Raw genomic sequence first — 21041 nt, forward strand, 5'->3', positions numbered from 1 at the left:
AGGGAAGTGCATATTGCTACTACTAATATTTAGGAACTCAATATTTATATTTGCAGTTCATAAAAGAAATATTGTTAATTACCTCATTACATAAAACTAGTCACTGCTCCAGGATAGTACAGATTGCAGACAGTGAGTTGAAGGATTTTTGATGTTAACTTTTCAGCATAATCCTGGATATTGTCAGAATGGTTTGATTTTGGGATTTATAATTTTATCATTTGTTATCAAGAACAACCTAATGAAAACATTGAATATGCAACATAAGAATTGCATTTTTTTAAACATTTTATAGGGTGGGATTTACGTGCTCACGCTACTAGATCAATTTGCTGCAGGAACAGCAATCCTATTTGGAGTATTAATAGAAGCCATTGGTGTATCTTGGTTTTATGGTAAGTTTCACTCAATTTTAAACTACTCAAATACAACAGTAAAAGGCTTATGGTAAACTGTTATTTGACCAAGTTAATTCTGTTCTGTTAGACATCTCTTTAACACAAGTATAATATCAATGAAATGTGGTACAAGGGCTACAGCAGGGAGCACGAACATTTTGTACCTTTGTGTATACAATAATTGTTGTCCATTAAACTTTTATTACTAATAGGGTTTAAATTTCATTTAGAAAAAATTACAGAATACAAAACAGAAGAAGCTGGAAATACTCAACATTCTGGCAGTATATGTGGAGAACAAAAGAGAGAATTTGCAATTTTTGAACTTTCATCTGATTTCCAAAATGTTACTTTTGTATTAATGCTAATAAGATATGATTTCAATCTAAGCTTTTAAGCCACAATATGTATTTTCAATGTAGCAACAGAATGGTCTTTTTGTAAATAATGCAAGTCCAATACTGTGTTATTGAATAGTATGACACATTCTGCACTGGCAACTATGATAGAAGAGTTTTGAATTCCCAGCTGGATTATCAGTTTGACATTTGGCTAAGTTCAGCTAGTTTTCAGCATTACTGTTCATTGTGTCTCTGAATGGGAGGAACAGGAAGATGATGCTCTGTTGTAGCCAGTAACTTTTATTAATAAGGAAAGAAGTTGAGGGATGGGACAAACAATGGTCTGGCAATAATTCCATCCATAAGAATACTATTCTTCAGACTACTGGACTGTTGTCAAAGCATAAACAGAAAGTCTTGCAACTGTATATTTGTACCCTGGCACAGTAAAAGTCACACTGTAGTATTTGCTGAATAATTCAAAGTGGTAGGAAAAAATGGTTGTGTAACTCAGCAAAACCGCATCTCTGAAGACACTGTAAGCATTTTTCCATTGACTTGCGCTATTAGAGAAGAGACAAAGATTTTTTCTCCTTATCCTAGAGAATTCAGGTTGGTCATAATTTGCCACTTTTAAAAGACAAAGGATAAAGTAGAATTCAGAATCAAAGAGCCACAAGAGACTTTCTAATGAGCATACCTTGATTTCCTAATGTCTGGATAGCAAGCTTGTTGTAGGTGTTGACTTCTATGTTAAAAATGACATCATTTGGAGAAAGTAGCCTGTTATGTATAGTCATTAATTTAGTTGTGATAAGCTAAGTGAACTGTCAAATCTAACCATATGATAACTTAGAAATTAATCTTAATCAGTATGAAGAGAGAAAATAATTAAGGTTTGATAATTACAATTTTTCATTAGATTGTAGAGTTTCAAATCACTCACATTATATAAAGAACAAAACATAAATCATATGTAAATCCAATGTTGGGTTTTAACAGACCAGATCTATGTTGATCATTAGAGATATTAGGGGGTCTAGGCCCGAAACGTCAGCCTTTCTGCTCCTATGATGCTGCTTGGCCTGCTGTGTTCATCCAGCCCTGCACCTTGTTGTCTCTATGTTGATCATTAATTGGTTGATCTTGAGGTAAAAGAATATTTTCCTGGTTTATGAGAAAACTGTTTTTCTCGTTGTCAATCTTTTTTACACAGAATGTTGATATACCTTAGAAAGTCTTGTGTTAGCTGCAGGAAATTATTTATTTCATCATCACAGCACCAATATTGATAGTTTTCCATATTTTTAAAAAAGTGGTTCATAATTTGGTGGCATATTGAAACCAAAGCAATAATGTATTGTGTATAAATCTAAAGCACATTATCAAAATTAGACACTTCAAAGGGCAATTTCACAGCAGGGAATTATAACATTTTTATGATTATTCTGATGTTTTCAAATGGACAATGATTTTGAAAATTAATATTAATGCCTTTTCTTTTAACACAGCTGATTGTTAATTATTGTTATTAAAATGAGTTTGAACATTGATATAAATAGACTGATGATTATAGCGATATTCTTCAAATCTAGACTTGTTTCCACATACCAGTAGGATTACTGCATTTGTGGCTATGTAGCTACTCCAATTCTAGAATTGTCCGATGTACCAGGGCCTCTTGATGCTGTTAAAGTTTCAAATAACACAAAATGACCTGATGTTTAGATGAAGATACTGTATTATAGCTCTCAGCATTAATTAAAGCCTGCCAATAATGTGATCTGGCATTTTATCGTCTACCTCTTGACTGGAAAAAGACTCCAGTGGTCAAAGTGACCCAATGGGATTATTGTCAAGGCCCTCAAGGCATACATAGCATTTAAGGAAAGGGAACGTTGTTGAGGTATTTGGATTTAAGCATAGTTATGAAAGTCATATAATTGTACTGCATTGGCATTTCACAGTACAATTGCAAGTGTCAATTTCACCTTTACAGGTCTGAACAATCATGTAGAAAATAAACAGAAGGACTTAAAAATAAAGTCGCAGAGGTTTGCACTTTCTGTTGAATAAATTATCTGCAGCCTATTCCAAATCAAGTTGATATTTGTTGTAGTAATTAATGCATTATCAAAACCGTCAATAACTGTGAACATTCATGACTTAGTCTTTGTAACATACAAGAAAATGATTAACAGTATTCTCAATTTTCTTTGGAAACAAGCTCATAGTCCATAAAGTATGCATTTATATTCATCAAAATACTCAATGTTTATGCATCGCATTACTTGTGGTAAAATCTTAATCTTGACAATTTTAAAACAAACAGCTGGGAAGAATTTATAGTATTCCATTTTACCATGATGTGTCGTCAAATTATCACTAAACTTCCAGTGAAAACATTGAACAAGTATACTTTCCAGTTTGTTTTGAGTTCAACTTAAAAACAGCCCATAAGTTCAACAGTCAATGAAAATTCATCCAAACACTCAGGAAAAGCATATGAACAGTTCAGTCTGCTTTCGTTTTCTCTTCATTCCAAGCAAATACACTGAGTGATTCGTGACTGTCCACAGTTTTCGTGTTCGTCAAATCATCCTTCCTTCCTATTTTTACAACTGAGAGCAAAATAGTTTAATGACTGAATATTTCTTATTTCTCAATAACTTCATAGGCATTAGTTTCACGTTTGCTCACTTAGAATAGTTTCAAATGTACAGGAGCTGATAAGATGTGGACAGGTGTATGTAACTAATGTAGAATTTGTATATCTATTGTTACATTGAACAATAGCTAAAGGAGAACTTCAGCAATGAGTCCAATCTTTATTCTGCATCCAAAAAGTAAATTTTCATTTGTACATGTCAGCTTATAGCTGCAGTTCTGAAAACATTTATCAAATTAGAAGAGGCATGGATCTGTTCTGCAAAAAAGTGCAAATTAATTTGTGTACAAAGAGGCAACAATTTGGAAAACAACACACTTTTTTTTTCAGTTGCCGAACAGTTGCCCCAATAGGATGTTGTTACAGATTTAGGAATAGCCATGGTTAATACCTTTTTATTGTTGTTATGCTAAAGTTTGAAACATCGATTGTTCAACAATAACAAGTTTTCTCTTATTAAGTACTCTCAAAACCAGAATCTAACATTTCTATCAGCTCCTACAGTATTTACTTTTAGGGCTGCCATTTGTTATTTAGTACATGCATTGCCTAGCATAGCGTGATTGGAAGAAAGTGCAAAAAGATGCATTGAACTATTTTTAAAAGATCTGACCACTGCTGTAAAGAGGTCTTCATTCCTAAAAAGTATTCACATCAACAGCAATATGGATATCTTCCATTTTATTAACTGATTTAGTTTAATGAATTATTGTAACATAATAATTGTTCCAGGAACCAGCTCTGAAATATAAACAAACAATGCAAGAATAAACACTTAGATTTTTGTTCCTTCTTTAACTCAGTGAAATATTCTAGATTTTGGCTCATTGGGGAACTGGAGGGACAGCTGAAAATACATTTCAGCACCCTGTGGAAGTCCTGCTGCATGGGCTTGTGTGAGAATTACTCAGAAGTACAATTCTGATAAATGATCCATCTGTTCCAAAGATCTTCCAGGAATATCTTCAGTTCTCAGTCAGAATTGTGAAGACTACAGATAATTCTGCAGTTCATGCCTGAATAGTTATCCAGGAAATCTTAACACAGAAGTAACCTTAACATCCAGTGAAACTACCCAAATGATTTTCCCACTACCCCCACCTTCACCTGATCCTCAACTACATTCCAGCTTCCCCCACTTAACCATCCACCCAACTTGACTTAGATACCCATTGACCATCCAAGCCCAATCCGCCTACCCCATAACCACATGGTTAGGCCATTATAGGCTGACCACATGTCACCCAACTGCCCTGCCAATTGCATCAGTACCTACACTCCTGACCAGTCTCTGTTCCCAGCCAGACTACCCATCCCAACCCAGCCTGCCTGACTAACCTTTTAACTCAATCTGACTCAAATGTCCAGATCACCAAAGTCACCTACTTTACAAATTCACGAACATTGGACCCAGATCTGAAAACTTACCATGCAATAGATAGCACATGCTATAAAAAGGGAATGTTCCTGTCTTTGCCAAATCTGCTCCACTCCACTCTGAGAAAGTTCTTGGAGACTGTGATGCAAATGACTGTGAAAGTCCCAGGAGAAATGCACATCAGTGTCCAGTCAGAGAAATTTATTGGTCCAGCAGCAACTTAACCATAATTGATGCTGCTCAGAAAGCCCAGGCCAGAGTGCACGCACAATCAGAGAAGTGTAAACATGTCATGTGCATGTGACATGATCACAAGAACGAAACAATTTTTATGGCTCATATCTCGCCCCAGGGCTCAGACAGTTCTATTTTTGGTTAAAGTGTTAAATCAGGATCCTTTTATACCATATTATTTGCAATGTACATTTGAGTCTTCTGTTGAGTTAGTAAATGAGTTAGGAACTAGGTTGACAATAAGATGTTCATGGTCTGATGAGCAGCAGGGCACAGGATGGGTGGGGTCTAGATCAGAGCCCAACAGGCAAGCACGGGGCTCTAGGGGGTTTTCATTGTTTGTAATTCATACCTACTTGAACATAATTTAGTTTATACAATCTCCCATATAGACCAACTACAGAAATACTAAAATCAATTTCAGATGCACATCCAAACAATGATTTATGAGGGTCAGTCTCAAATGTTTTATTCCTGTTCTCCTGTAAGGTTTGCAGCATCAGACTGTGCAAACATTAAGTTGAAATGAAGTTTATCCATAACAAAGTGAGAGAAATCCTCTAGTGTCAAATGACCAAAACTATGTAACACCTACCCAGGTAATGAATTTAACTGTGGCTACCATTCACAAAATACAAATAACAAAAGGGAAATTTTAGACTATAATTAAGGAATGCAGTTCTTGAAAATGTTGTGAAGTTCAGGATGATGAATTGGTATCAAGTAATATCAATTTGAAGCTGGCTTCATTTCATTTCAAAGTGTTGCCAACATAAGTACACGTGTGGTTCACACCCTAGGGGTGGCTAACATACAACATTCTCTACAATTTAAGGCAATCCGCAGAATGTACAGGATGGCAAGACCAAAAACACAGCATTGGTAAGACTGCAACTGGAGTAGTGTACAGTACTAGGATGTTAATGTGTTGGAAGCAGTTCAGAGAAGCTTTACTAGACTAGTACCTGGAGTGAGTGGGTTGCCTGTTATGGCTAGGCCTGTATCTTTTGGAGGTTGGTGGAGTGAGAGTTGACTTAATTATACACATATAAGTCCTGAGGGGACTTGACTGGCTGGATGTGGAATGGATGTTTCCTCTTGTGAGAGAATCTAGATCTAGGGACTCAGTTTTAAAAATGAGGCATCACTCGTTTAAGACAGAGATGAAGAAACTTTTCTTTTGTTTCTGAGGGTTGAGAGTCATTGGAATTCCCTTCTTCAAAAGATAATGGATGCAGAATCTTTAAATATGTTTAAGGTAGAGGTGGATAGCTTCTTGATTACTGAGAGGATGAAAGATTATCAGGGATATGAAGGACTGTAGAGTTGAGGTCAAAACCATATCAACAATGTTTGCATTGAGTAGCAGAGTAGTCTCAAGAGCTGGGTAGTCCATTTTTGTTCATACGTTTTCATGTAGAAATGGAAATGTCATTTAGCTGTCTCAGATGTGCCTTTATGAATTTTAGACTTTGGCAAATCATTGGCCTGAAGAGGGAAATCATAATTCTGCATTCAGTAATGTTCTATGTTAGCATACTTGATGGTGACCCTGGGTATTCCCTTGAAAGTGTCCTGTGGCCAAACATTAGCGTTCCCCAATCTGAACAATATTGACTTTGAGACTAGAATTCAAAGAATGATTTTAATTCAAGTTACATTCTTGAGGGAATTTAGACTTTTAGTGATAGCAAAAAATGGGGTTGCAGCCATTTTACATCTCTTCTGATTTTTGTATCCATTGACTATGGCACAAAAGGTGGCATAGTTAAAGTTGGACATTGGGTAGAGTGTATTAGGCTTTGGAATGTCAATGTCTGGAGCTGATAATGTGTTCATGGAGCTGACCTTGGGATCACTGTGTAATGGGTCAGGTAGTTGAATTTTTTAAAATGTATTTGTTCATGGGGTAAGTGGATCACAGGCAAGGTCAACATTTATACCACACAGAAAGTCATAGTCATACAGCATGGAAACTGCCCCTTCGGTCTAACTCATCTATGCTGACCAAGCCTCCCAAACGAAACTAGTTTTATTTGCCTTCATTTGGCCCATATCCCTCAAACATTTCCTATTCATATATTTGTCCAAATGTTTTTTAAATGTTGGAACTGTACCTGTATCTACCACTTCCACTACCAGCTTGATACATATACGCACCGCCCTCTGTGTGAAAAAGTTACCCCTCAGGTCCTTTTAACATCTTTCTCCTTTCACATTAAAATGGCACAGTGGCTCAGTGATTAGCACTGCTGCCTCACAACGCCAGGAACCTGGTTCGATTCCACCCTCGGGCAACTGTCTGTGTGGAGTTTACTCATTCTCCCTGTGTTGGCATGGGTTTCCTCCGGGTGCTCTGGTTTCTTCCCACAGTCCAAAGATGTACAGGCTAGTTGGATTGGCCATGCTAAATTGCCCATAGTGTTCAGGGATGTGTAGATTAAGTGAGTTATAGAGGGATGGGCCTGTGAGGGTTGCTGTGGACTTGTTGGGCCGAAGGGCCTGTTTCCACACTGTAGGGATTCTATGATCTGAATGATGCCCTCTATTTTTGAATTCTCCCACCCTAGCGAAATGACCTTTGTTAATCACTTATCTATGCCCCTTATGACTTTATAAACCTCTATGAGGTCACTCCTCGACTGCTTGAGAAGGTAATGATGGTTTGGCTTCTTGAACTGCTGCAATCCATGTAGGGTAGGTTTATCCATAGTCCTGCTAGGAAAGTATTTACAAGATTTTGACCCAGCAACAGTGGAGGAATGGTAAATCAGAATGGTGTGTGGCATGAAGGGCAACTTGCAGTTCATTGTATTCCCATGCACTTTGCTTTATAAGGCAGCCAGTTTTAAATATTTTTACAGGACTTGATGTATGATACATAAGGAGTGCCAGGGTTTTGGGTCATGTTGATGGAGCACCAGGAGAGAGCAGTTGGCTACTTGCCAAACTCAACCAGTTTATGTGGGACTTCAATGAATGAAACAAAATGATCCAATATACAGAGTTGAGTTTGGAAGACCTCTAAATGAATGATGAGTCTTTCAGAAGAGAGAAGTTCAGTAAGCATGTCTTGTTGTTCTCTCTTTATATACACTCTGGAAACACATACAAATTATTGGTGCAATTTGTTCCAGAAATGCAATGGGGATTAGGTCTAAATAGAGTAAACTCTGATGCCTTAATGACCCTTAGGCTGTTGATGTACAATTTGAACATGTAGAATGGATCCGGGACCTACATGCCTACATCAACGTTGAGTCAGTTTTATTGTTCCATATGGTTCTCATTGTGTGCCGAGTAGATATTTACTGCATAATCTTTCAGTTTAAATAAATTATGATCTAAATTAAAGTAGTATAGAACAGAATTTCAGATGAAAGCATTAAATGTTTCGATACTATAATCTTGGGGCATCATTTATTCCATTTACCTGTTCAAGTCGATAGTTTTCTGAAAGTCAAAGCTTAATCATGAATTGCTAGGGTACCTTGCCTTAAGAAAAATGTTAATCCAGCTGAAACAGTTTGAAGTTTGTTTGCACTAAATAGCTGAAGTAACAGAAATAAGGCCTGTATTTTCAGTCTGACAAATAATAATCCAGTCCCTGGTCTTCTAAACATCAATTTATCATTCAGGATCCATTATTAGTCTAGTCAATGTAAATATCGTAAGTCTTAACTTCTTCATAACTGTTAACATTCCCTTGTAAATAAACTACCTTTTAAAATGCTTTTCTTTATTTGAATGCCATGATGATAAATTAACTTACACAAAGTATAAGAAAGTGACTCCATAAATTATTTTAAAATGCATTGGAATTCTCTTGTATTGAAAAATGGCGCATAATTAATTTGGCTTTTAAAACTTGATTAGAGAACAACAGGCCATGAAGTGATAACATAAACACCCATTAAAAGTTCAAGAATCTGCCCTATTATATCTCCAAGATGCCAGACAGGATGTGCGCGCACATTTCCGGCTAGAAGTATATTATCAACCATACTAGTTTAAGAAAGAAAAGACCATGCCTGAAAGATGAATCGGTTACCTTAACTCACAAAGAGCTACACGTTTGTCGGAGATCTCCCTTCAGGACGGCTTTGCTCAGGGATAGCTGCTGCCAGACCTTGAAAGCACAGAAACCTACAAGGTAAGTTATTCATATTTATTTAATTAAATATACCCAATAAAATCCCATTTAAAATAAAAGAATAATTACCAGTCTCAGTTTAATTTTTACTCTTTTGCTACTCAGGCCTGTAGTTGAGATTGGGATCACTATAACAGCTTGCTTTATTTGCAATTAAAATTTGATTGCTTATCTTATAGTTAATTCCTTCCAAATGGCAGTTTATGAAGTCTAAGATGAAAATGGATTGGAGTTTTGTTGAATGGCAGAAAGTTAAACTTTTACAGCATTTGTATCAATTCATTTTTCACATGCCTGAATTTCACATTTCTTGTAGACTAGAGTTATCACATTTGTGATAAATCGATGTGCAGCAGGCTAAATGAGTTGAAATAATTCAATGGTATTGCATGAGTAATCCAAGACACAAAATCTTGCCTTAATGAGGAACTAAAAGGATTGTGCACGGTTGCATCATTTATTTCAATGGCTTAGTTACACTGTTTCTGTTCCTTCATATGAATGCAAAAAAGAAGCTGCAGTGTAACTGGTACAGCTGATACTCTACTCTTTATATGTACTGGGAACAAAGTCCTTAAATTAATCGCACGTTGATGGTTGGTGTGAAACCCAGTGGAGACAGTTTAACAATGCTTTAGTTTGCATTTACTGTACTGCACTATAATCACAACAGGTGCAAAGCAAATGTTTCATGATGGATTTGCAAACTGTTTAATCTCAGCAATGAATTGACTTCCCCATTAATTCTTGGGGGAATTAAATATTTGACTCTAATACCATGAGTTGAGCACAGGATATGAATGCAATTCAAATTAATGAGACATTAGTTCTCATAGTTGTCACTGGCTGTAACAAGTTCTTTTGCCATGCAAAATGTTTACCTTTTCGAGTGCATTTCTCAGATTTATTCTGCTGAGTACTCTTAACGTTTAATGATGGTCAACATTTTCTCTCCATTTTGATAAATGGCTCAAACTCATTCATTCGGGATGTGGAGTTGTATTTGCAGAAATTATTTGCCTAATTATTTCTTATTTGAAGTCTTTGGATTGCTCCCTTTTCCAAGGGGTTACTTGTTAGTTACGACAATTTGGTCTGATTTAAGAATCATTTTGTTTTATTGTTGTTCAATAATCTATCTCCTTGATATGTTTAACCCTTCTATTTAATTGAAGGAATTACCCTGAGGGCGTTAAGGGTAATTTATGGAGTTTGTTTTTTAGAAAGCTGCCAAGCTGTCTTCAACTTCTCATCCACTTTTTGTTCTTTGCCGAATTAGTCCTTCAGACAGTGTTAAGTGAAGGAAACTCAGCTCCAGTTTTGACCATATATCCTTTTGTAAAGCTGGTTCCTTGCATGTAGAGAGTGTGTTCAGAAATTATAACGTTTGCTTGCTAGTGGGCAATTAGATTGCTATGTCTTTTGTGACTTGAAATAAAATGGCATTGTTTCTGTGGCAACTAAATTGAAAAGGATGGTTAAGCGTCCCACCCACGATCCAGCTGATGTTCTAATGTATTTTGGAATTGCTTACGCTCTAGGAGTTGACAGATTCAGTGAAGATATCAGGCGAATGACCGGCTTCAAACCAGGTCTCTATTGGAGGCTCTGCTGGAAGTTTGTTAGTCCAGCCTTTTTACTGGTAAGTAAGCAGTAGTAAAGTTAGCCCCATGTCTTAATACAAATGTGAAACTTCACTTCAACCCAGGTGGCAGACTATCTGCTTTTTTGCTGAGGGACGTTTTTGTATTTTGGATGGGATAATAAGAGGGTGAGGTTCAGGCAATGGTTTAAATCTTAAAGAGGTGCTTGTCCCTCATAGCCACCCAGCAATTACTGAAGTTCTGGATGAAGTTCCCACACATCCCACAAACAGAGTCTGGTAGAAAACATTTGTACACTTGTCCCAATTCACTGCAACTGCATCTTCCATCAAGCACCAGTTATGATTGTGAAACCATCCTGTCTCTGATTTTGTGAGGGTGAGTAAGGACCTAAGAGAGTGCAAAATGGGCCAGAAGCTATACAACATAGTTCAAAATTGGGGCATTTTAAGGGAAACATTCAGAGGTGTATTTAGATAGGAGATTTTTTCTAGAATTTCCAAATTACCTAATGTCTTAAGATCCTAATATATGGGACTTGCTCCTTGGCATGAGTTAGTTGACTTAATAAGGATGAACCTAGGAGTTAAAGAGTTGTACATAGAAAAAGACCATCAAGCTGGCACCAGTTCTTCATTAGAGCAATCCAAAACTAATCCCATTGTGACCATTCCTCTCCACAACCATGCATCTATCTTTTTTAAATACTTAAGAGAATTCAGTGCTAAGAATCTTAACATTTGTCAACATGTAAGACTTCAGAGTTTGTGCACTCTGTACATTTAGTTTTAAAAAACAAAAACCTAGGTTTTATCTCCAGGGATGGGACAGCCCAGTCGAGGTAATTCTTGCCTCTCGAGACCTGACCGGGGAGAAATTGCCTTGGAAGCTCAGATTCTGATTTGGGAAGCTGGGTTTTATGGGAGTTGTGGTGGGTGACCCTGGAAATAGCATGGAGGCTGCTAGGTAAACAGCTGGTCTGTAAGGACCTGTACAGGTGTACCTGTACTTTAAGATATAGTAAACAGCCTTCCAGACCTCATCCCTCACACCCACTGAACCGAATACACAATTTCTGTGCCCCCTCATAGCCCCATGCCAAATTATACCCCTTCACCCAGCACTAATGGCTCCTCATCCCCTTCATACCAACATATGCCCCTCTGTCTAACCCCGTCACAACCCTTTCCTTGATTATTTTGTTGAGAAACCTACCATTGGATTCTCTACTAAGCACCAAAAAAACGTATTCACTGGTTAGTACACTTGTTGAGATTCCTATGTTTCAGCAGGTAAAAAATCAATTTTATCCACAACCTCGTTAATAGGGCCCTAGCAATCTACTCACCATACATTCTTGATACTAAGATAGGGGCTATCAAAACTATCCTGTGTGGGAATGACCAAGTAAATGAAAACATCACTTGATGTATATTACGCAAACTCACGAAAGGGCATGTGGCTATTTTTGTCACGAACAGAGCCCAGTCAATCTCTGACAATCCTGGAAAGGGGAGATATCTTAAAATTTGAATAACAGGTGAAATTAGCTGTCTCATGTTGCTACTTTGCAATAAACACTAGTGGTGCTTGCCACAAACAGGATATTGTTATCAAGCCAACAATTTTATTTTGCCAGCACACACAAGAATGATAATGAGATGTGAGTCTTACTATCAGTGTGATGCTAGTTATGTAGGTAATGCACCCAATGACTGGTGAACTGTAACGATTGGCACATTTAATTAACTATTTGCAGTGGCTAGTATGGTGATCATGCTCAGACATCCTGTATTTGCAAAATTTAAGAATTCATAATCCCATTACCAAGAGTTTATAACCACTTAGAACTGTCAATGGAATACACCTCATTGTTGTAATTCAAGGTTATGAAATCAGTCATGTAGTACTAATCCTGTATTGATAATCCTCAGGCTTATGCCAACAGGCAGAGTGACTAGAATAACAAGCATTGATTTTTTTATTCAAATACAGCAGATAGTTTCTTCCCCAAACCCCAAATATTTTTAAAAGATTGGAATGTTACACTCGTTAACAGCTGTCTTGACAGCTTCAATGTGTTTATGCACTTTATACTCACACTCATGTCTACCTTAAACTATTCTAAAGGCCAGCCTAACATTCTCAAAGTGTTGATTACATCTCCCATATATCTCTCCAAAGAAGAACCCTACCTCTCCGAAAGACCATACAATAGCTTTTGACCATCTCCTACCAAGTCTAAACAGACAAATAATTTACTTGGGTAACCCACCAGCTAAAAGTCAGATCAGCCTAAGCCAGTTGCATTTTAATGTATATAGTTGCCTCCATGCATCATGCATATGGAACTTGGAACTCACCACTATTTCCATCACCCCCACCACCCATTAAAATAGTAAGTGTCATGTTTTGAGGGTGGGAATTCTGGAATAAAGGTTTGGCTTAAAAGAATTAGAAAGGAGAGTGAGATATATAGTGTAAATGCCAGCATATTTTGACAAAAATGCAGAGGTTCTCCTTATGAAAATTCAGACACAGTAGTATGTTCAACATTTAACAACTGGAATTGAGCCAAATCACCTTACGTAAAATGATTATATTTGCCTGATATATGGATTTTCAGCTAATTGCTGATATGATAGAATATCTTCTATCACGTGGATGCATTGGTGAACAACATGGCATAGAATATTTATCATACAAACAGTGCAATCAATACAGCCAGCATATGTACATACGTATATACATCTGTAAACTTAGCAACAATGTCATCAGTTCCTTTGTCCAAACCATTAGTGTATAATGTGAATAGTTGTGCAGTTTCTTCATCCTCTTTACAGTCCTCACTGTCATCCATGCAGGGAGCATGAATCTCAAACCTTAAACTGAGGGTCCTTCAGCACTGCCTCCTGGATCCCTCTACCTGAGTCGCTCCCACTCACAAACTCCTGTCCCTGACCACAGACTGAATTCGAGGTAGTTAATCAAAAGAGTATGACTGCCTGCTGAAGCACAGCATTCAGTAAACTCTTTCCCCCTCCCTGATGTGCTGTAGTTGTTTGAAGCTTACACACCAGCTCTGAGCCAGAGTTCCTCAAGCAACCAACACTTGTTACAGATGTGTCACTGTGAAACACAATGGAGCCCACCAGCCCTGACATAATGCGGATACAACACATCACCTGGCCTGCATTTCTATTTTAATTGCTTAGTTCTTTATTTGATTTTTAAAAATTGTGTAAGGTCTTTTAGCTTACAACCTGTAAATATTTTTCCTGTTTACCCTCAATCTGAAAGTAGCCAAAATAGCTTAATTCCAGTTATAGCTGCATGTTATTTGCTAATAAAATTAGATCTATTTCCTTAGGCATGGATTTAGTAAATGCATTTTTCTCAGCTCATTATCAGGATAAAGTAAAAGGAAATATAGAATAAGTGTTCGTTAAAGACATTGTAATTCAAAAGCTGAAGTAACCAGCTGTTATTGGAATACTGAACAATGTCAAATAGTACTTTAATTAAATATTTCAAACAGCTTTTTTCCAGAAGGCGAGTGATGTCTTAATTAAGTATAATATATAGAAGATATTCAATTACATCTAATTAAATCAGCAGAATTCTTTAGGCCATATCCTTGTGCACTCCAACAAGTGGAAAGTATATGCCTTATAGAATTGGCTCTAACAAAGACCTTCCCCTAAGGTTATATAATTAGTCACATTTACTTTAGTAGCAGCAGTATGGTTTTGGCAGGTCTTTCGGCATACAGCTGGTAGTTGTCAGAAACAAATTGTAAAACAAGGTAACATGTGTCTTATTGAATTTAGCTACACTGGCATTTCGCTGGCTACACCTTGCCTCTTTGCAAAAAAAAAAATGCAAGCAGTCTTTGACATTCAGTTCTGCAAGCCATCTGTGAGGTAACAGATTTTATGTGACAGGACCAGAAATAATGATGTGGTCATTGTGGAAAATTGGCAAACAATGTGTGCTATTAAACAGATGTTGACAATCTGTCCCCATACAGACCCTTCTCCTTCATCACTTTCCCGTACGATATTCCTCTGGTAGAATAATCACTTCCCAACTGGAAGGTTGCAGATACAAGATCATTAATTTGGTAAATCTACTTGTGTCTCACTCAACTGCTAAATGCAGTTCCATATTGAAGTAAGTTGAGGTAGTGAGAAGGACAATGGGGACAGGCTTTTCAATCCACAAGAGATCAACTAAATTATTTCTCTCACTTACTGGACAAAAGTACATTATAACCTATCAGTCACTGGGAGGTCTGTAGTCTATCCTGCTCTCATGAAAATGTAAAAGTTGCAAGTGAAGGCTATAAGTGCTATCTGGAAATTCGATTTGAAAAAGAAAATCACAGGTGTTAGTGACTGTGAAATGACTTTAAAATAACACAGGACATTATGAAGCTGGAAATGACCACTTGACTGTTCCAACAAAAATAATTTTCCCGATAATGGAGTTAGTCGAGTTATTTAATCCTGAGAAAGAACACTTCACTAAGTTTCTTCTTGTTTTTGGAGATGAATCAGGTGAAACTACAGAACACTTAACTCATTTGCTCACATTAAGTTTTCTTGCATCAGGAAAAATTGCACACTAAACAATATTCATCTCAATGAATACACTTACTGCTTCAATCCTGTACCAAACCCAAACTGGAAAGTATATCAAGTAAGTTCATCAATGCAGTGTTAATTATTTTTTGCTGAATGTGTACCTCATTTATTTGGGAGGAAATTCATTTCTCATTCTTAGAGGTTGATTAATCACATGTTTATAGCTCACAGTTCAAGTTAGATGGCTCCCCTCTGATTTGAAGGACAATTGAGCAGTGTTAGCAATGTAGGAACGTGACTAGACCATCCAGTCCCTTAAGCCTACTCTGCCAGTCAATAAGGTTGTGACAGATCTGTGGCCTATCTTGGATAATGGCATAAAAAGTCAAATATCCAAAGTTGCTGATGACACAAAATTGGGCAGTGTTATAGACAGCGTTGATGACAGCATAAAATTACAACGTTGATAAATTAGATGAATGGCCAAAGTTGTGGCAGATCGATTTTAATATAAGCAAATTGGGGGTTATCCATTTTGGATCGAGAAAGGATAGATCAGGGTATTTCATAACTCCATATGCCTTCGATACCCTTGCTTAACAAAAATTTGTCTCAGATTGACATTTAACAATTGAATTAGCGTCGACTGCAGTTTTAGGAAAAGAGTTCGAAACCTCCACTGCTCCTTGCGTGGAGAAGTGCTGTCTAACATCTCTGCTGAATGGCCTGGCCGTAATTCTTAAACTGTGCCCCGAGTTCTAAAATCTTCAACCAGTGTAAATAATTTATCTTTACCTACCCGGTCTTTCCTTCTTAATATCCTGAAGATGTTGATTAGATCATCCCTTAATCTTTTAAATTCCAGTGAATAAGGGCCTAATTTGTCTAATCTCTCCTCATGACTTAACCCCTGAAGTCTCGGTATCATCCTTGTAAACGTCCATTGAATTCCTTCCAGGGCTAAAACATCCTTCCTAAGGTGTGGTGCCCGGATCTGCTCACAGCGCTATAAGTGGGCTCAAACTAATGTTTTGTAAAACTGCAGTATAATGTCTGCATCCCTATACTCCAGCCCTTTAGATATGAAGGTCAGAATTCCATTAGCCACCTTGACTATTTTCTGCACCTATCTATGGCATTTTAAAGAACTCTGCACTTGAACCCCCAAATCCCATTGGACATCCAATGTATTAACTTTGTTCCATTAAAAAGTACCCTGATCTATCCTTTATCAGTCCAAAATGGATAACCTCCCACTTACTTATATTAAAATCCATCTGCCATTGCTTAACCCATTCAACTAATCTATCAATTAATTTTATGTTGTCAACAACACTGTCTACAATGCTGCACAATTTTTATGCCATCAGTAAATTTGTATATTTGCCTCTCTATGCCATTATCCAAGTTGTTAAGATATATTGTAAATAATTGAGACCCTAATACAGATACCTGCGGGATGCCACTTGTCACACCCTGCCTATTTGAGTACTTACCTATTATACCAACTCTGTTTCCTGCCGCGCAACCAATTTCCTATGCATGTCAGTAATTTGCCCTCAATTCCATGGGCTTCGATCATAGCTAAAAGTTTCTTGAGTGGGACTTTATCGAAAGCCTTCTGGAGGCCCACATAAACAAGATTCATTGACTTTTTGCCTTCTTTCTAAATCACTAACCTGCCTACTTTTCTAACATTTACTGCATCCAAGTGATCCAGTGCTTTTTGGTACAGAACAAGATAAAACTTTCCTTATCATTTCCATCAACTTTTTTGATTGATCTTATTCATACGTGATCACCAAATTAGCCACACTACACGTCTAGCTTAACTGACCCAATTTAAGGTTGTGCTGTTTGCATCAGTACCATAGCTTTCCATCTAGATCCATTGAAACTAGCATGAATTGTGCACATTTCATCCACATACCAATTTTCTACAGAAGTAATTTCCTCTTGTTATTTTACTGAGTAATATTTATGATAATTACCAGAAGGCCTCTGGTTCAAAATACACTGCAACGAATGAAGTACTTTTGTTTTTGAAGTGTAGTTATTGTTGTAATGTAAAGAAACATGGTAGATGATGTGAGAAATGTTGAGTAAATCCACAAGCAATGATAAGATATGGACTAGATGAGGTATGTCATTAGTGTTCAATGAGGGATAAATATTAGCCACAATTTATTTTGCTGATTGGAATAAGATCACAAGATTTTTTTTATGTGCAGCTGAGGGCAGGAGTCTTCAGTATAATGTCTCATCTGAAAAACAGGCACCTTGGACAGCTTAACAAACCCTCAGTTTATGCCCTTAAGTGTCAGCTGAGATTGTGCGCTCAGATCTTGAGAGCATGTTAATATCATCTTCCCTTTTAAAATTTTTATTCCATACAACACATCTTTAAATTCCTTTTTCAGTTCCTCAAACCTTCTGTCCAGAATGCAACTTTTCCCTACATGAAGTATTGAAACTGGTTTACTGCCAGACAACCCTCCCCAAATTGTTCTACAGTATGTATATTTTGCCCTTGTCTCACAAACAATGTTTGCGGCATTTACTCAACTTATTATCCAAATGTCTGACTAATGGGTTCTCGAATCTCTGTCAGACCCTTCAGTCACCTGAGCCACTTCACTTTTTGCCAGTACCTCACCTTATTTATTAATATTTTCCTTCAAGTTGTCTTCACTTATCTTCCTTGTCTCCTGTCTCTTGTTTAGATGTAAGTAGTTGTGACCTCTGATGCTGTCAGGACACAGTAACAATGTTTTAGAATAACTTCATATTTTAATGTGAAATTCTATTTCAACATTGCCTTTGAAATATTTCAGATTGTTCACTTTTGCTTTAAAGTGAACATTTATACATAAAAAATAAAGCTTGCCATATTTAATCAACTTCTGCTCCTTCATGGGAAACCTTACTGTCTTAAGTAACATATTAAATTTCCTTTTCTCGTTAGTTTGTAGTGGTTGTCAGTATTGTGAAGTTCAAGCCTCTAACCTACGATGAATATGTGTTTCCAAACTGGGCTAATCTTGTCGGATGGGGAATAGCTGTGTCTTCGATGTCGCTAGTACCGATCTACGCCATTTACAAACTCTTTACCATTCGTGGCACCTTAAAGGAGGTTGGTATTGGTATATTTTCATCATTTTTAAACAAAAATTGCAGCATATGAAGAGTTATATAGTAAGGAGACTATAGCCTTGCAACCAAAGGATTTGGAGTGGAATTTAAATGGAAGATTTTAAGACCGTCTCTCTGATGGAACCCGGACAGCAGGGAATGATTTGCTAACCTGCTCCTATTTAATGGTGTGGGAGTCTTGGTCTGGCACAGACCCTACTCTTGGTAAGTTGGGGAATTTAAGGTGATAAACCTTAATAATTCTCAATAATAATGACATATATAAAGCCCAATTTATTCCCTTTAACTGTACCAAATGTTACGCTGTATCATGTATCCAGCATCAGCTGCAATTGCTGTCAAGCAGCAACCCAACAATAAATTTTCATTTGTATTTGAAGGGCCAGGAGTATTCCTTCATGTTCCACAAGAAAGAATTCTGATCCCCATCTCCAGAAAATTATTCTCCTCCCCCTTCCATATCCACATTTGCCCAAGCTCAAGACTGTTGAGGACATCGGATTTTGCCAGTGTCTAGAATGGGCGAGCCATTCCACATCATAGGATCATTGCACTTAGGAGCAGAAATAAGCTGTTCAGACCTTCAAAATATTCCCTGCTATTTTACGTGGTCCTAGGCTAATTGTGGTCTTGGCTCCACTTTCCTGTCTGCTCCTATAATCCTTGACACCCTGTTTCTCTAAGATCATTTCCCATTCTTCTAAATTTTGTTGGGCATAGGCAATACCTGCTCAACTTTATTTGTTTATTCATTTTCTGGGATGTGGGCTTTGCTGGCTGGCCAGCATTTCTTGCCCATCCCTAGTTGCCCTTGAGAAGGCGGTGGTGAGCTGCCTTCTTGAACCGCTGCAGCCCTCCTGCTGTTGGTTGACCCACAATGCCATTGGGGAGGGAATTACAGGATTTTGACCCAGCAACCGTGAAGGAATGGTGATATATTCTCCAAGTCAGGATGGTGAGTGGCTTGGAGGGGAACTTGGAGGTGGTGGTATTGCTGCCCTTGTCCTTCTAGATCTAAGTGGTCATGGGTTTGGAAGGTGCTGTCTGAAGTTCTTTGGAGATTTTCTGCGGTGCATCTCATAGATAGTACACACTGCTGCTACTGAGCGTCGGTGTTGGTGGGAGTGAATGCTTGTGGATGTAGTGCTAATCAAGCGGGCTGTTTTGCCCTGGATGGTGTCAAGCTTCTTGAATGTTGTTGGGGTCGCACTCATCCAGACAAGTGGGGAGTATCCCATCACACTCCTGACTTGTGCCTTGTAGATGGTGGACAGGCTTTGGGGATTTAGGAGATGGATACTCGCCATAGTACTTCTAGACTCTGACCTGCTCTAGTAGCCACTCCATTCATGTGGTGAGTCCAGTTGAGTTTCTGGTTAATGATTACTTCCAGGATGTCGATAGTGGAGGATTCACCAATTGTAAGGTCATTGAATATCATAGAGTGGTGGTTAGATTGTGTCTCATTACAGATTGTCATTGCTGGGCATTTGCATGGTGCAAATGCTACTTACTACTTTCCAGCCCAAGCCTGGATATTGGCTAGATCTTGCTACATTTAAACATGGGCTGCTTCGGTGTCTGAAGTCATGAATGGCGTTGAACATTGTGCAGTCATCAGCGAACATCCCCACTTCTGACCTCATGATGGAGGCAATGTCATTGATGAAGCAGTTGAAGATGGTTAGGCTTAGGACATTACCCTGAGGAACTCCTGGAGATGAGATGGCACGTAGAATGTTGGTTATGGTTATGTATGTCTTCAAACTGTGTATGGTTTTTCTCCTGATTCCTATTGATTCCAGTTCTGCTTGAGCTTCTTGATGCCACACTGTCAAATGCAGCCTTGATTGGAGGATATACCAGGACATGAGGTTACAAATTGTGTTGAAGTATGATTCCGCTATTGGTGTTGGTTCACAGTGCCTCACAGATGCCTTACTAGATCTGTTCAAAGTCTGTCTCATTTAACACATTGATAGGACCTCACAACAAAATGTTAGGTATTGTCAATGTGAAGGTTGGACATCATCTCCACAAGGAGTCTGTCTAGACTATTGGGTTGTTGACCATGATTTGGCTTCTGCGCATAACCCAGGGCTAAAGTCTACATCAGACTATGGGGTTTGCTCAAACTTTCCAAAATCAGCAGCTCAATGAGGACTTGCTGATGTAAGTGAAATCAAAAGGAATTGGAATAACTAATAAGGAAGTGTCACAACAGGATGAAAAATGTTCCGAAAGCATTTATAAAAGGCCTTGAAACCATTGGCAGCCTTTGCCAAATTGGACAGGTGACAGGAGTGAGAAATGATTGGCAAAAATGAAGAGTTAGCAAACCCAACATGTATGTATTCAGTTACAGGCATGCAACGTTCAAGCCAATATCCATCCCTTATTTGGCAACTGAAGTAGCAGTGATTTTTATATAAGGTAGTTGGCAAGTGGCCCTTTTTGCTACTTCACGTTGCCATCCTCATATAGCATTGCAGGTTTCTCGGAAAGAGCTGGACCTATGCTGAGTGT

At 37.8% G+C, this 21041-nt stretch overlaps 1 protein-coding gene across 3 annotated transcripts in view; it reads left to right on the plus strand.

Annotated features, from left to right (window-relative positions):
* The window catches only part of slc6a2 (solute carrier family 6 member 2), a 167448-nt gene that overhangs the window by 140540 nt on the left and 5867 nt on the right, over positions 1-21041 (plus strand). For all 3 annotated transcript variants that reach the window (XM_048605752.1, XM_048605753.1, XM_048605754.1), the window contains exons 10-12: positions 296-395; positions 10714-10814; positions 18328-18495. In XM_048605752.1, the coding sequence (XP_048461709.1) occupies positions 296-395; positions 10714-10814; positions 18328-18495 (369 nt within the window). The remainder of the gene's footprint in view (positions 1-295; positions 396-10713; positions 10815-18327; positions 18496-21041) is intronic.

The sequence above is a fragment of the Rhincodon typus genome, chromosome 15, assembly GCF_021869965.1.
Source record: "Rhincodon typus isolate 14 chromosome 15, sRhiTyp1.1, whole genome shotgun sequence".
Taxonomy (NCBI): Eukaryota; Metazoa; Chordata; class Chondrichthyes; order Orectolobiformes; family Rhincodontidae; genus Rhincodon; species Rhincodon typus.